A 15,862-nucleotide genomic window follows, 5' to 3' on the forward strand; every position below is an offset into this window, starting at 1 on the left:
ATGATGACTACAATGGTATCATGAATGTTCCAGCTTCAAATTCCCCAGTTGCTTTAGATCACGATCAGAGATCTCATAATAGAGCGTTAATGGAGATGCAACCAATATACTCAGACCCTCCACCAAAGATTGATGAGAGCGAATTAGCATACAAAGAAATACAGAATGCCTTTTACGTTGTTAAGAACATTAATGGTCAAAAACTTCCTGATGAGAAATGGTTAGACCCAATAACTAAAGCAGGAGAAAGATTCATTATGTTTAACATTGACCAATACAGTCCAAGAGGAAAAGATTACTTCAACAAGATGTTTCCAAGAGTTATGGCAAAGTTCATTGGACAGATAGACCTTTTCAAACAGAAGTGGACATTCTATTACGACTTTGATGAGAAGAGAAACATTTTGCGTCATTTGAACATCAATACAATGGGATCATTAGTTCATCAGTTACTTAATGAAGCTCCAATAGCAGAAGTACAAGAATTAGCATCTAAAGTCCTTGAATCAAACTATGACTTCTTCCTTTGTAGTATTCCTTCGTTAAGGAAGATCGAGATCTTTGACTATACAGCTTATTCAGATGTTGATGCTTCTGCTTTGAGAAAAGGAACGTACACACCATATAAACTCACAGCTGAAGAACAAGTTATGTTAGATACGATGAGAGCAGCAGGTCAAGAAAAGATCGCACTCAAGATCATCAAACAAAACCATTCAAAGAAGAGAAACAGGTCACGTAATGGTCAGCTTTGGACATGGACATGCAAATTACCTATTAACTTAGAGAGGTATCAGATCTTCAACGAACTTAATGCAGAGACAGCAAAGAAGATGATGAAAGATTCATGTTTCATCTACGCTTGTATTCAAGCTGGTGTTGACGAAGCAACAATTAATCATATGAGGGAAATCATTCGTGTCAAAGATTTTCCAATGTCAAAGATTAAGGTTATTGCCAAAGAAACAGGAATAAGGTTCCATGTCATCAAATACAACGAGAAGTATTCAAATCATTCATATACTTATGAACCAGATGAAGAACCAAAGATGACAGTAGAACTTTTATTAATGTATGACCACTACATGTTGAACGAAAAGCTTCCAATAAGTTCAATGTTCATCAAGAACTATGAAGATGTTTGTAAGTTGTGCAAGGATTGGACTTTAGAGAAGAAGATGTTAGTTAACAGAAGATATGAAACAAGGTATGCAATTAACTCAAAGTTAGTTACACCACTTGCAAAAGTCATTGAACTCTTGTTTGCTAACAATTATTTCGAACCAATTAGAACAGGAGAACTTTGCACATACTTCACAACGATGTATAATGAGAACCTTGAAGAAATGATTGACCTCACATACAATGAGCGTTATTGCGCAAGGATGAAGAAAGATTGGAGTTCAGAGACGAAGAAAGACATGAAGTTCCCAAGAGAACATGTTTTCTTTGCTGACTTCGAAGCATCAACTGATGGAAACATTCACAAAGCATACAACATTTGTTTCATGGAAGATGACGATGATGGTTATACATCAATTTGGGGAAGTGACTGTGCGTCAAAATTCCTCGAAGCTTTACCAGATAAGAGTTTAGTTTATTTCCACAACTTATCGTACGATGTCACTTTTCTCATGTCTCAGTTAGAAGAGATTACAGGAACTCCAATCATCAAAGGTTCACAAACGATGCAGATACAAGGAAAGTACAAAGGAAAACTTCTCTGCTTCAAAGACTCTTATGCAATCATCTCAACTAAGTTGGAAAGATTCCCTGAAATGTTTCACCTCACTAGTGGTGAAAAAGAAGTTTTCCCATATAATTACTACACGGAAGAGTTAGTTAATACAACTAAAGTTGGTAACATCGATGATGCCATGAATCATGTCAAAGATATTGAAGCTTTTAATGAGAACATTGAGAAGATTGAAGATTGCAAGATTGATGATGAACACTTTGACATGGAAGTTTATTCGTCATTCTATTGCGGTCAAGATGTACGCATTTTACGAGATGGCTTTCTTAAGTTCCGCAATGACCTCATGACTGAGTTTGAAATAGATGCTTATGATTATGTTTCAATAAGTTCTATCTCAAACAAACTCTTTGAGAAGAGAGTATATTGGAAGAACGGTAATCTCTTTGATCTTGCAGGAAAACCTCGTGAATATATTTCCAAGTGTATTCAAGGAGGAAGATGCATGCTAGCTGAGAACAAGAAGCAATACAATGAAGGAGAACTCATCACTGACTTCGATGCTGTATCATTGTATCCATCAGCAATTGCTAGACTTTACTGTTTAGAAGGAATTCCAAAAGTTATGACAGAAGAGATGAAGAGCAGTGAATACTTGTTGGAGCATCTCTTTGATGATGACCAAGCTGAACCAACAAAGGAAAAGTTCATCTCAGGATTTTACTGTCAGATCGAGATCTTGTCGATCGGTAAGAACTCAGCATTCCCATTGATTGTCGTCAATCCTGACATCAACCCTGACTTACATGTTGCCAGAAGTTCCAATACATGCTGCAAGATGTTCGTAGACCACATTACGCTTCAAGATCTGATCAAGTTCCAAGAGATCTCATGCAAAGTCATTGATGGATACTATTATGATGGAAAAAGGGACATGACAATAAGGAATGAAGTTAAGAAGCTCTTCGAATTACGTGCTAAGTATAAGAAGGAAGGTAATCCGATACAAGAGATCATCAAACTTCTTTTGAACAGTATCTATGGTAAGACGATATTAAAGCCCATTGACAAAAAGATTCGTTTCATCAAGGACAATAAGCTCACTGACTATATCATTTAAGAACTATAATGACATACAGACAATAGAGTTCATCCCCGATTCCGAACTTTCATGTGTAAAGTCATTTAAACCTATCGTTCGTCACTTTAACTATTGTCCATTAGGTGTTTCAATCCTTTCTATGTCCAAACGAATCATGAATGAAGTATTCTTCACAGCAGAAGATTTGGGCTTGAAGTTGTTCTATCAGGATACAGATAGTTTACACTTGTATGAGAAGGACTTAGATAAGTTAGCAGAAGAATACAAGAGAAGGTATAACAGAGAACTCATTGGAAAAGCACTGGGTCAATTTCATTCAGACTTTGCAGAGATTACTGCAGGACATATGTCTAAGGCACAAAGATCTATATTCGTTGGAAAGAAGACTTACCTCGACGAATTAACCAATGACCTCAAGGAAATTGCTTTCCACTGTCGAATGAAGGGAATCACACAGGACGTAATTGCACTTACTGCAAACCAAATGTTCCCAGATGCGATACAAGTACATTATGACGAGAAGAAAGGTTTGTTCTTCCCTGAGAAAGTTGGGGAAAAATATAGCATCGTGGAATTGTACAAATCTCTTTATGAAGGTGATGAGATAACCTTTGACTTGTGCATTGGTTCGAAACCATGCTTCAACAAAAATAAGGACTTCACTATTTCAACGAAGTCATCTTTTGAACGTAAGTTAAAGTTCTAAACACTTACTTATTATTTTTCTTAGCTTCTTCCTCTTCTCTCAATTTCTTTGCAATCATTCGTGGATTCTTTGCGCGTCCAGCTGCTAATGCAGCTAATTGTTTCTCTGTGAGTTTACGCTTTGGTTTAGCTGGTTTCTCTTCTTGTGTTTGTTCTTTTGGTTTGAGTTCATTAAGTATTTCTTCACGAAGTTCATTCTTGAGTGCTTCTCTGTCGAAAGTATTCTCAGTCATTTTGTTAGGAGTAAAAAATTTTATTAGGATAGAAATGACGTCAAAACTTTCACCAAGTGAAAAGCAATCAATCATATTGAATGAAGCTAAAGGAATACAACATCCATTATATTATGTTTGTCATATGAAGAATGGTTCAGTTCAAGTTAGAAAGAGAAAGGCACCATTGAATTCACCAGCTCCTGCCCCAGCTCCTGTTGTTCAAGAAGCTCCTAAAGTTGATGAGAAGAAAGAAGAAGAACAAGCATATACTAATAAAATGTTGTTAGAGATGATGACAAAGATATTAGAACGTAACAGTGTAGTTAATGAACCAAACATGGACCCAATTGAACGTGAGAAGGAAACTAAAGAGAATCAAGAATATGTTCAATCAATGGAAGAGAAAAGAATACACTTCGATGATGAACCAGAGCCTGAACCAGAACCTCCTAAACCTCAGCCACAAATAAGACGAATAATCCCAAGAATAAGAAGATTGTAAATTTTTTATAGCTGAGAAAGATGTTGAACGATAACCTCAATACATACAGTATTGCTGATTCCATCAGACAAGTAAGATATTATTTCGATCAAGTTGATGGGGCAGTTCCTATTGGAGATACTAACCATAGATATGTCCCAACAAAAGTGCCAGCTATGCCGACAAATACTATTGATAACGGTTATATTACATTTAACATATCACCACCTGGTGAGAACATGATTGACTTATATAATACGTTCATTAGTGGTTATGTCGATGGTGAGTGCATAATTACAACAGAAACTGAACCAGCTGATGAAAAAGTTCCTAAATATGATGGTGAAGTATATAAAGAAAGAGCTGTTGAGACAGCTCCTACAGGATCAAATGTTACAGCAATTAAAGCAATTGATACTAAATATGCTGGTGGCAAATCATGTGCACATCTTCCAGCAATTTGGTTGGGATACATTGATTCATTCTATGCTGTTGAATCATATCAATTAATCGCTAATGGTAAAAGTGTTTATACACAAGATAATGCTAGAGAAGAAGGTTACATTACTTCTACTGCATCTACAACAGAAGCTATTAAGAAAGTTGATGTATTTAGTAAGGCTAGACATAAAGATGTTTTCAATAGATGTGATACAGTTCGTTCTGGACAGATTATTGAGTTCAATAAACCAATTAGTGGTGCAACTACATTAAAGTTCCACATACCAATCAAGATTGACCTAAGAAGATTCCTAATACTTAATAACATTAGATTCCTTCCAGCGTTTGCTGGTAACTTACAACTTAAGGTTAAGTTCAGTATTGCTGGTATGGTTTGGACACCATTAAGTTATCAGGATATTCTACCATTACCGAACATGCAAGCCAATGTTACAAGCTATATTCCAATCACTAATCACTTCACTCCTATCTATGAAGGTATCAAAGTTATTGATACTGTAACTTGGAATGCCGATAAGAGTACGATATCATTTGGTACCAAGTTTATTAAGTTCACTAAGAAGAATGCAAACTTCTTTGAAATGATTACATACTGTAACTCATTCTCTTTGGACCCTAACATCTATAGTGATTTGGTGACAAGATATTCGGCAAAGACTCTAAACTTCCCAATCAAAAGAATTGACTGCATTACTATGGATGGTTCAATGGCTAAAGGTGAAGGAACTCCTTGTACATTCACGGCAGCATTTACTCCATTATATGTGAACACCATTTATACACTATTTAAGAAAACACCTAATTATAACACTACCTATGAAAATCCATTGTTTGAACAAATTCAATTGAACTGTGGAGCATATGGTAACATACCCGCTGAGGCTCAAGCATCTAATGATCCAATCTTCTATGAGATGCAGGCAAATGCCACTAACAATAATAACGATACTGTTGGCTTCAACTATGATGTCATGAGGTCTATCACAACCACATCAGTCCCTCAATTTGGAATCGAGTCAAATGACTTAGGTCATTACCTATGTGGATTCCCTTGCGAAACTGATTATACATTCCAACAGGGTCAGTTATCTAATTCACCTATTACATATAAGCTTACAGTTAAGCCAACAGCAGAGTCTATTAAATATACTGAGAAACCAGTGTTATGCTTCTTACGTCACGTTTGCCTCTCCATACAGATTAAACAGGTGGGACCACCTATCGTACTTCTCGACGATTATGATTTATCAGCCCCTGCTAGTGAATAAAGGTTAGTTTACATATGAACGTTTATTTTTACACATATATGCGTACATATGCGCGCCCGTATGGTGTCAGTTTTCTGTCACTTTTTTCATTGTGTCGGTGACTGTAGCTGTAGGCTACAGGCGACGCACAATGTATACTGTACTAATGAAACAATAAAGGTTAAATAAATAATAAAGATTTTTATTTTATATCAGTATTGAGAAGAAGTAACAACTGACACTTGGTAGACAACTTCTTTATGTCTAGAAAATTCTATCTTGCCTTTTATTTTTTTCTCGCTGTGAAACGTATTCGGTCTTTTTTTTAAAAATTAATTTTTTGTTAGAGATAAGAGCTAAAACTCGGTAAACAACTTCTTTATGTATAGAAAATTCTATCTTGCCTTTTATTTTTTTCTCGCTGTGAAACGTATTCGGTCTTTTTTTTAAAAATTAATTTTTTGTTAGAGATAAGAGCTAAAACTTTGCAGACAACTTCTTTATGTCTAGAAAATTTAACATTCTTCTCCCATTTTTATATATTTGGTTTAGAATGTTCGAAAATGCGTAATATGGTCATTAATATTAATTGAAAAGAACCTTGAATTAATTCAATCTGATCTCACAAAATATTTTAAATTACAAACTTTGTAGTTTGAATAGATAATTAGTATTAAACTCAAATAACTAGTTTATTTTTGAATAAAAATTATTTGAATTTTTTCAATTTTGTGAATTGTCCTTCAAAAATCAAGTTTAAATATCTTATTTGCCATATAATTATAAATACAATGAAACATATTCGAAATTGAAAAGAATGACTTTTTCTGTTCTTTCAATCATTCAATTTGAATTTTGCAATATTGGATTTCTCATTAAATAGCTATTAAAAACAACAAGCAATTTAACTTACATTCAAATTTATTTGTGTTATATTCAATCTTCTCAAAACTTATAATTTTCGGCTATAGCATGATTATATGCTATATAATATAATAAACCTATAATAGTATCATTCTTTCAATTATTTGAAGAGAAAACTGAAAAAATCTATTTTCGGTCTATAACACTATAACAATATTGCTAAAATAAAATGATTTTCATGAAATTCTTGCCATATTGCATAATTCCTAATGCAAGTATATATTTTATTGCATATAAATTCAAATAGAATTCAATTGATTATATTTTCTTTCATAAATAAATTAATTGTAAAATAGGCTGCAACACTATCAATAATAGAATTTGTATATATAAATAAATTTGTAAGAAAAATTGATTTCAATAGCGTTTCAATTCAGAAAAGTAAATTCCCATAATTTTTCCTTTTATTGTAATTAATGGTAATAATGCAGTAATTTTCATTTTAAACATTTTTCTATACAAATATAAATATAAATTCTTTCTTAAAATGCTACTCCTTCTCCTTCAGTACTCTTGGTGGTTGCAAAATCAAGGAGTTAACGGTGGACTAAAAGGAGAAGACATAAATTGGACTGATAGTTACAGCACAATTCAAGGAAAAAACACAACAATTGTGGTTATGTCCGATGGAGCCAGATTAACACATTCATCATATAGTAATCGAACAGATCAAAGCGAATTTTATGATATATTTGAAGGATTGCCATATCAAGAAAATTCAGATTGCACAAACAATAATATTGGAACGGCATCATTACAATTAGCCGCAGGAAATGTGTTAATGATACAAATCCTATTACGCAAGGTATTGCTAAAAAAGCTACTGTATTTTCATATTTATTCCAAACAAATGGCTCTCTTGAAGAATCTTTTCTAAACGTAGGTTGTAAAGGAAGTAACAAATGGGATGTTGCTATAGTTCAGTATCTAATGACTAACTGTGTCGATAGATTTTGTCGTTACATTCAACCGGATGTATTTTCAAGGCATGTTTTAGATGAATGCCTATATAACCCTCCTGCTGATAATTGGGCTCATCCAATTGTTGTCCCAGCGGAACAAATCATGCATCTGATCCCCTCTTTTCGCCACCAGCAAGCTGGCCGATGATTTTCACTATCGCAGGAGTCAGTCACAGGGGTCAACCTTTATGGTGCGGCGCTGAAGGTGCAGGAGTATTCATGTGCTGTCCAGCAGCAGACGATGCAGCAATACCTGCGGCTGGTTCATGTAGTGATACTGAATACATTTCAAATTTTTCTTCAACAAATGCAAGTGCTGCAATATTTGCAGGTGGTTTATCAGTGCTGTTATCTGAGGTTCCGACATTAAAACTTGCAGATCTCTTCTTCATTACTGCAATGACTGCAGATAAGAACCGACCAGATGGTTTGATATGGAGAAAGAATGGATTTGGTTTAAACTACAATAGAAGATCAGGATTCGGACGCTTGAATTTAGGAAGAGCCTTAGATTTGGCGAAAAGATGGAATCTGTAGGAGATTTCTATCTATGGAAGAAAACTGTACATTACAATACTCTTTTGGATGAAGGTATATAAACATTACATTTGATATGGATGATTTGGAAGGTGCAGCAACTCTATCTGTTTTCATTGAAATAACTGCTCTTAAATTATCTTTTGGATCGCTCAACCCTCATTTAGTTAGTCCAAGTGGAACAAGATGCGAAATCAAAATACTTACTGAAGGCGATAAAAAATTAAATATTGAAATTATGGAATTCAATACAAATAATTTTGTTGCCGAAAATCCAAAAGGAACATGGACATTGTATTTTATGGAGTCTGATCATGCGGCTCGAGGTTTAATCAAAGATGTCACTTTGAATATATTTTATACAAAAAAGGCTCCGAAGGCATCAGATATTTGGCAGAGAGATGATTGTATTAATCCATGGAAGCATCAAGAATCAAAGATAAGATTCTTAGCGCAAGAACCGGTTCCATTCGAAGCAGGTAAAAAGTTTTCAATAGACGTCCAAGTTCCTGACGAACAGAAAAATATCTACTATATGATATACCTTGAATCAGAAGACGGGGAAAAAAGTTATCTTCGATACATCACGATTCAATGAAAATTACACCAAAATCGAAGCCGATTTCATACCAACAGTGTATGCAAATGGACTGAAGATGTTCTTGCTTGTTGAATCATTGCATTTTGAAACTGGATTATTTACGGATAAAATTGAACTGAATTATTCTAATCCATATTCGCCTGGAATTATTACGCCAAAGAATGGAACATGGATCACTACTAAAGATATAAGAATTGAATTAATATATGCGCTCAATCTAACCTATATGATTGATGAAGGATATTCAACTTCTGCAGCATTGACAATTATAAACGCAAGAAGTCATATTATATTAGATCGCAAATGGTTACGAAATCTTGGAAGAATAGTTTACTGGAATGATTACGCAAAAGACAAAAGTTTTATTATGCAAATTTCTCCATCATCAAGTTTCGTCCACAATATAACGTTTAAGCCAATGGAGATATACATGTTCATAAAGGAGACACCAGGAAAATATCAAGTAGAGGGAACTATTATTCCGCTCATAACAATTGTTGTTATATGTATAGGATTAGTCATTCTTGTTGTTGGCCTGATATATAGATCAATTGAACTTTCTAGGCATAAAGCAATTGAGATTGATTCTGAATTAATCGATAATTAGTATTGTTTAGCAAAAATTCTTTAATATCATGATTATGTAACTAAAAGCAGGAACTATGTTCGATATAATACGAATATCATTAATTCTTTTCAAATCAAATTTATCAAAATTATCGATTGTATAATATTTGTATGCATGATGAATGATTTTTCAAAGAATCATAGAAGTTGGGAAAAGTATAATTCAAAACCAACGATGAGAGTCTCAAAAAAATTAAAAAGCGCCTTTGAGAGTAATTGTTGATAGTTAATTTTATTGGCATTTTCATGATGAAAAAGAAGTTATGAAATGCCACGTAAGAGTTGAGATGTAAAAATATTGATTCACAAAAATTGCGAACAAAATTTTCACTTTAAAATTTATTCTAATTTTATACTATATAGCATAAAGGTAATATAAATAATACATGAAAAATTTTTAGAGTGTATTCAATTCTAACTTTAGACTGTTATAGACCGAAAATAGATTTTTTCAGTTTTCTCTTCAAATAATTGAAAGAATGATACTATTATAGGTTTATTATATTATATAGCATATAATCATGCTATAGCCGAAAATTATAAGTTTTGAGAAGATTGAATATAACACAAATAAATTTGAATGTAAGTTAAATTGCTTGTTGTTTTTAATAGCTATTTAATGAGAAATCCAATATTGCAAAATTCAAATTGAATGATTGAAAGAACAGAAAAAGTCATTCTTTTCAATTTCGAATATGTTTCATTGTATTTATAATTATATGGCAAATAAGATATTTAAACTTGATTTTTGAAGGACAATTCACAAAATTGAAAAAATTCAAATAATTTTTATTCAAAAATAAACTAGTTATTTGAGTTTAATACTAATTATCTATTCAAACTACAAAGTTTGTAATTTAAAATATTTTGTGAGATCAGATTGAATTAATTCAAGGTTCTTTTCAATTAATATTAATGACCATATTACGCATTTCGAACATTCTAAACCAAATATATAAAAATGGAGAAGAATGTTAAATTTGCTAGACATGGGGAGTTGTCTGCAAAGTTTTAGCTCTTATCTCTAACAAAAAATTAATTTTTAAAAAAAAAGACCGAATACGTTTCACAGCGAGAAAAAAATAAAAGGCAAGATAGAATTTTCTAGACATAAAGAAGTTGTTTACCGAGTTTTAGCTCTTATCTCTAACAAAAAATTAATTTTTAAAAAAAAGACCGAATACGTTTCACAGCGAGAAAAAAATAAAAGGCAAGATAGAATTTTCTAGACATAAAGAAGTTGTTTACCGAGTTTTAGCTCTTATCTCTAACAAAAAATTAATTTTTAAAAAAATGACCGAATACGTTTCACAGCGAGAAAAAAATAAAAGGCAAGATAGAATTTTCTAGACATAAAGAAGTTGTTTACCGAGTTTTAGCTCTTATCTCTAACAAAAAATTAATTTTTAAAAAAATGACCGAATACGTTTCACAGCGAGAAAAAAATAAAACTGTACACTGATTTTCATTTTCATTTCCAGTCACTTTACTTATTATTTTTTCTTTTTTTCATTTTAATTATAAATTATTTCATAATACGTTTATTTAAGTTACCATTTTCTTTATTCTTTTGAATTCCATACTAGACACTTATAGAATATTTTGATTGTTAACGTACTTCATTAGAATGAATCCTTACAAAGGTATGTCGATCGAATTTACCTAATTGGTATTTCCAATCAGATTGAAGAAGGTAAAATGACATGGGAAGAAGCTTGCACCCATGTTCCATCGCCCCAACCCTTCAATCAAATGATTTCAAATATTTAGATGTTTCAAAATCTTTTTTACAAAATCAATTTAGCTTACAGAATATCCCATTGCCTAAAGGCAAGAAAGGTCGTAGGGTCAATCCCTACGACCAAATCAAAGCTCTTGCTGTGATACATGACCACTGGGCCTTTCCCTGTGGTCAAACAAAACAATGGAAACGTTTGAAATTACAACAAATTGATGTATCTTATAGAGAAGTACGCAGATACTTCAAAGAAAATCATTTCACCAAGACGCGATTAGAGCATGCCGGGCCAGAAACAGCAGTAAGATATTGGGCGCTTTCACCCAATCTTATCTGGCACGCAGATGTTCATTATTTTAGGGGTGTTCGTGGCCAGATATTATTTATGGCATAATCGACGATTTTAGCCGCAAAGTCCTAGCGTGTATACAAATACCAGATTTGCTGGCAGCGACGACAGCGAACGTTGCGGCTTCCGCTTTCATTGAATTTGGCGCCCCTTATTGTTTCTGGACCGACAACGGTTCAGAAAATAGGGCGCCTTTCAAGATCTACTTGATCTTTGGGGCGTCCAATGGCGGCATACAGACTCTCATTCTCCCTACCAAAATGGGAAGATTGAGAGATTCTGGCCGACATTGGAGCGCTGCCAAAGCATTCAGGCTATTCCTGCCTTTATTTGGGAGTACAATAATAACACACCGCATGAAGATCTCCCAATTAATCCATTAACTGGAACAAATTACACGCCAAATCAAATGTATCAGCTGAAACCGAAATACACAAATGCAGATACAGAAAGGTTGTGGCAAATATGGGATACAGATACAGGCATGACCGCTGTTGACACATTCACAGCGTAATAATAAACATAATTTTTTAATTTCATTTTTAACAAGTTTTTTTAAATGTATGTAATGAATAATTCATTAGAATATGATAATGCACATTGTAACAGAATAGAACAATCACCAATTTTTTTTTGAAATTAAAAAATAAAAGTAAAAAGTATAAAGTAATCTAACCAAAAAAGACATTTAAAAGAATTTTGGAAAAAACAGAATAAGGATAATGATATTATTTTAGATACACAATCGATGTACTGAAGAATAATCCGGTAAAATGATGATATAAAATTAGATTATTTTACAAGTAGCTAAAAGAATAAAACTATAATATAAAATAAAAAAAAAAAAAAAAAAAAAAGGGAGTGGGGTTTCCAGGCACTTCGTGCCTTCTAGCCCTGATGATGTTTTAGTATCAATGAAGTTTTTATTCGGAAAATTGTTAGTCTTCTGGGTCGAAAACATTATATAATGTGTCGCTTTTCACAAATTATATATGTTTTCATGCTTTGTCACTTTTCTGTCACTTTTCGGGTAAAAACATTTTTATTATTATATATAAATGAATTTTACAAAACCACCGTTACCGTTCTTTGGAAATAAGAGTAGATGTAAAGATATTATATTGAGAGAACTTAAGAAACTACCGAATGGTCTAACATTTGTAGATTTGTTCGGTGGAAGTTTCTATATATCCCATTTGTGTCATATAATATTCCCAGACTCAAAGATTATATGCAATGACTTCGACAACTATATGGACCGTCTCAAACATATACCAGACACAAACAATATATTGAAAGGGTTAAAAGAAAAGATACCTATAGGTAAGATGGAACGTATACCATTAGATAAGAAAAATATTGTGAGAGAGGTTTTGAAAAAAGCAGAATATATAGACTGGGATAGTATATCTGCTAGACTATTATATAGTGGTTCTATAAGAGTTCATGACATTGAAACACTTATGTCAAAAGTTTTATATCTTAACTATACAAATGTTTTCAAAGAGGACATAGAAAAATATATTGAGGGTATAGAGTTTGTGAGATGTCATTGGACAGATTTGTATGAAAAATATAAAGACAAGGAAAATGTTTTCTTATAGTGGACCCGCCGTTCTATAACACATGGGATTTTCAATACAAGTAGACTGGACTTTGAGAGACTCTTTAGAAACTTTAGACGTTATACATAACCATCCATGCTTTTACTTTACATCCGATAAAAGTGGTTTGGAAACCGTTATGAGATGGTTAGAGGACATACATGACTATGAGTTTATATATGACAAGATAGAATATGAGAGAGGTCCTATAAACTGGAGAAAGTGTCACAATAAAGAAATTTTATTAGTAATAAATGTGGTTTGAAATAGGACTACTTGTTTTAGGTTTTTTCCATTGTGTCATTTATTTATTTGACGTGGCAGAAAAGTACAGAGAATATGAAGATGAACCAATGCCTGCAATGTTCAGTATATGTACTCGTAAGAGATATTTTTATCTAATATTAAATGGACGCACAGAACTTAGCGAATGCACAGCAACCTGGACAACCAAACCCAGAGAATATTCCAAATGAAGTTAGAATACAAACTGCAATGGCAAACTATGGTCAAGTGCCAACAGATGTACAAATGCAAACTGCCATGTCAAATGACGCTGCGTTAGGTTTGCCACCATGGTATGCAAATATGAGATGGAAAGAGTTTTATACAAACCCTGAAGTGGGATATAAACAACTTTATGCAGATGACGCGAACACAGGAGTTGACCCAGAATATGTTTTCTACCAGAGGAGAAAACAGAATGTATGAGCTCCAGTTAAAGAATGCTATGGAACTCAACAGGAAACGTAAGAGACTAGGCGGACATTAGATTTTACATATAGTAAAATGGGTTTCTTCAGTAAGATAGGAAACTTCTTTCGAAATGTTGGAAAGGTATATGGAATGGAATAAAAACCGTAGGAAGAGGAATTTGGAACGGTGTCAAAAATATTGGTAAAAGGGTAGGTCAGTTTGTTGGTATTATACCTAAAGACCCTGAACCAGAAGAACAAGCTCCTGTTATACAACAGCCTGAACCTGCACCACAGTCTAGTTGGCAACCAAATCCAACACCTCAACCGTATTAAAAAATTATATTTTTACCGTTCGATAGTAGTTGTATATGAAACTAAGTTCTAAGTAAAACGCATGGTATAATGGAATTATTCTTTTTCTTCCATCTGTAGTAAACCATACTTGAAAGTCTGAAATACTTCCACTTGGTGGTTCGTATAACTTTGTAGGTTTTTCGTAAAAGTCATTTGCCAAGCATAAAAAAGAGTTTTTGGGCGCCAGAAAATGAAGCATGAACAATAATAGCAGCTGGGTCGAAAACATTTTCATATGTTCCATTAGGGTTTTCGACTTCATAAAAGTCTGGGTGTACTGGATATGCTGCAGGCTGATTTAACATCCTCATAAATCTATACCATGCCAAGTTGTTATATTTTGTAGAAATATAAACGTTTTCTCCAAGGTCTTCTATTCTATTGATTTTAACAGTTGCATTTTTCCTGTCATAAATAATATCGAGATGGTACTCTCCTTCGTCAATGTTATACTGTTTTGCATATTCGAGATAGATATCGTTTATTTTTTCTTGAAAAGCTTGAAGAGTTGTTTCTAAGTTTACAAGCAAACTAACTTGTAAAAGTTTTCCCTGTTCAAATTTCTCATACATACGTTTTTCTTTGTTATAGTATCGAACTTCAAAACCGACCGTAAATGGGAAACCATGTATGGCTTCTGAAATGAACTTCATTCTACGAAAGCCAATAGCTTTTGTGACAGATGGGTCTCTTAACCATCTTAATGGGTAGTCAAAACGATAGCCTTCATGCTTTACGGTCTCTGTCTCAAACTTTTGACCGACATTAGTAAAAAGTTCATCTAATGGTTTAGTTGTAGCAACTCTTGAATTTTCTTTTTCTATTGGAAGCATATTTTATCTAGAATAAAAATGTCGAAAGATATTGCTTCCATGAGAGAAATACAACACAACCGACAACTCATTATGCAAGCTCTAAATAAGAACACAACAAACTTTTCAAACTATTCTAAGATATCTGAGTCATTGAAAGAAGGAAACTTAAAACTGACATTAAACCCTTTAACAGATGAGTTTCTATTTCAAGACAAGAAGAACAATACTGTCTGTATAAATCCAACAAAAGGAACTTTAAACGAGAAACCTATAAATGAACTTCTTTTGAAAGCAGATGTTGACAACAAAGCTGACAAAGAATATGTAGACGATGCAATAGCAAAAGAAGAAGAAAGAGCTAACAATGCTTATGCAAAAAAAGAACATACTCATCCTGAACTAGCAGACAAAACATATGTTGACAATAAAATGTCAAGTGAAGTGACAAGAGCTGAAAACGAATATTCTAAAAAGACTCATATACATTCTATATCTGAAATAACAGACTTAAACGTTAGCCTTGAAAATAAGGTAGATAAGGGACTTATGGCTAGTGTGTTAGTGAAGAAGGCGGATAAGGAATATGTGGATGAAAAAGATAAAGAAATTATAGAAAGGGTTGACTGGTACCATGAATGGACATCGAAGATTTTAAAAACTAAAGCTGATACAGGATGGGTTTCAGGATGTTTAGACCTTAAAGCAGATAAAACTTATGTTAACGATGAGTTAGAGAAGAAAGCAA

At 33.2% G+C, this 15,862-nt stretch overlaps 5 protein-coding genes and 1 pseudogene across 6 annotated transcripts, besides 4 other annotated features; 4 read left to right on the forward strand and 2 right to left on the reverse strand.

Annotated features, from left to right (window-relative positions):
• Positions 1–5,968: part of a mobile genetic element that runs on past the window's edge.
• Positions 90–1,039, forward strand: TVAGG3_0829180 (organellar and viral DNA polymerase type B; the record flags this gene model as incomplete). Its single annotated transcript, XM_051248390.1, has 1 exon — positions 90–1,039. A coding segment is annotated over one exon (950 nt), but the record flags the coding sequence as incomplete, so codon positions are not given.
• Positions 1,198–2,155, forward strand: TVAGG3_0829190 (annotated as a pseudogene). The gene has a single exon. A coding segment is annotated over exon 1 (958 nt).
• On the forward strand, positions 2,953–3,504 carry TVAGG3_0829200 (organellar and viral DNA polymerase type B; the record flags this gene model as incomplete). The annotated part of the gene is made up of 1 exon (XM_051248391.1): positions 2,953–3,504. One exon carries the CDS (start codon positions 2,953–2,955, stop codon positions 3,502–3,504), a length of 552 nt encoding a protein of 183 aa, XP_051083866.1.
• On the reverse strand, positions 3,509–3,736 carry TVAGG3_0829210 (uncharacterized protein; the record flags this gene model as incomplete). Its single annotated transcript, XM_051248392.1, has 1 exon — positions 3,509–3,736. The coding sequence occupies one exon, from the start codon at positions 3,734–3,736 to the stop codon at positions 3,509–3,511; it is 228 nt and encodes a 75-aa protein (XP_051083867.1).
• Positions 5,969–6,137: 169 nt separating the features above from the next.
• Positions 6,138–6,976: a mobile genetic element.
• A 1,427-nt stretch (positions 6,977–8,403) lies between these two features.
• On the forward strand, positions 8,404–9,928 carry TVAGG3_0829240 (islet amyloid polypeptide processing; the record flags this gene model as incomplete). The annotated part of the gene is made up of 1 exon (XM_051248393.1): positions 8,633–8,929. One exon carries the CDS (start codon positions 8,633–8,635, stop codon positions 8,927–8,929), a length of 297 nt encoding a protein of 98 aa, XP_051083868.1.
• Positions 9,929–9,987: 59 nt separating this feature from the next.
• Positions 9,988–10,823: a mobile genetic element.
• A 3,960-nt stretch (positions 10,824–14,783) lies between these two features.
• TVAGG3_0829260 (uncharacterized protein) lies at positions 14,784–15,135 on the reverse strand (the record flags this gene model as incomplete). Its single annotated transcript, XM_051248394.1, has 1 exon — positions 14,784–15,135. A coding segment is annotated over one exon (352 nt), but the record flags the coding sequence as incomplete, so codon positions are not given.
• A 459-nt stretch (positions 15,136–15,594) lies between these two features.
• Positions 15,595–15,862: part of a mobile genetic element that runs on past the window's edge.

This window comes from Trichomonas vaginalis, chromosome VI (assembly GCF_026262505.1).
Source record: "Trichomonas vaginalis G3 chromosome VI, whole genome shotgun sequence".
In the NCBI taxonomy this organism is placed as follows: domain Eukaryota; phylum Parabasalia; order Trichomonadida; family Trichomonadidae; genus Trichomonas; species Trichomonas vaginalis.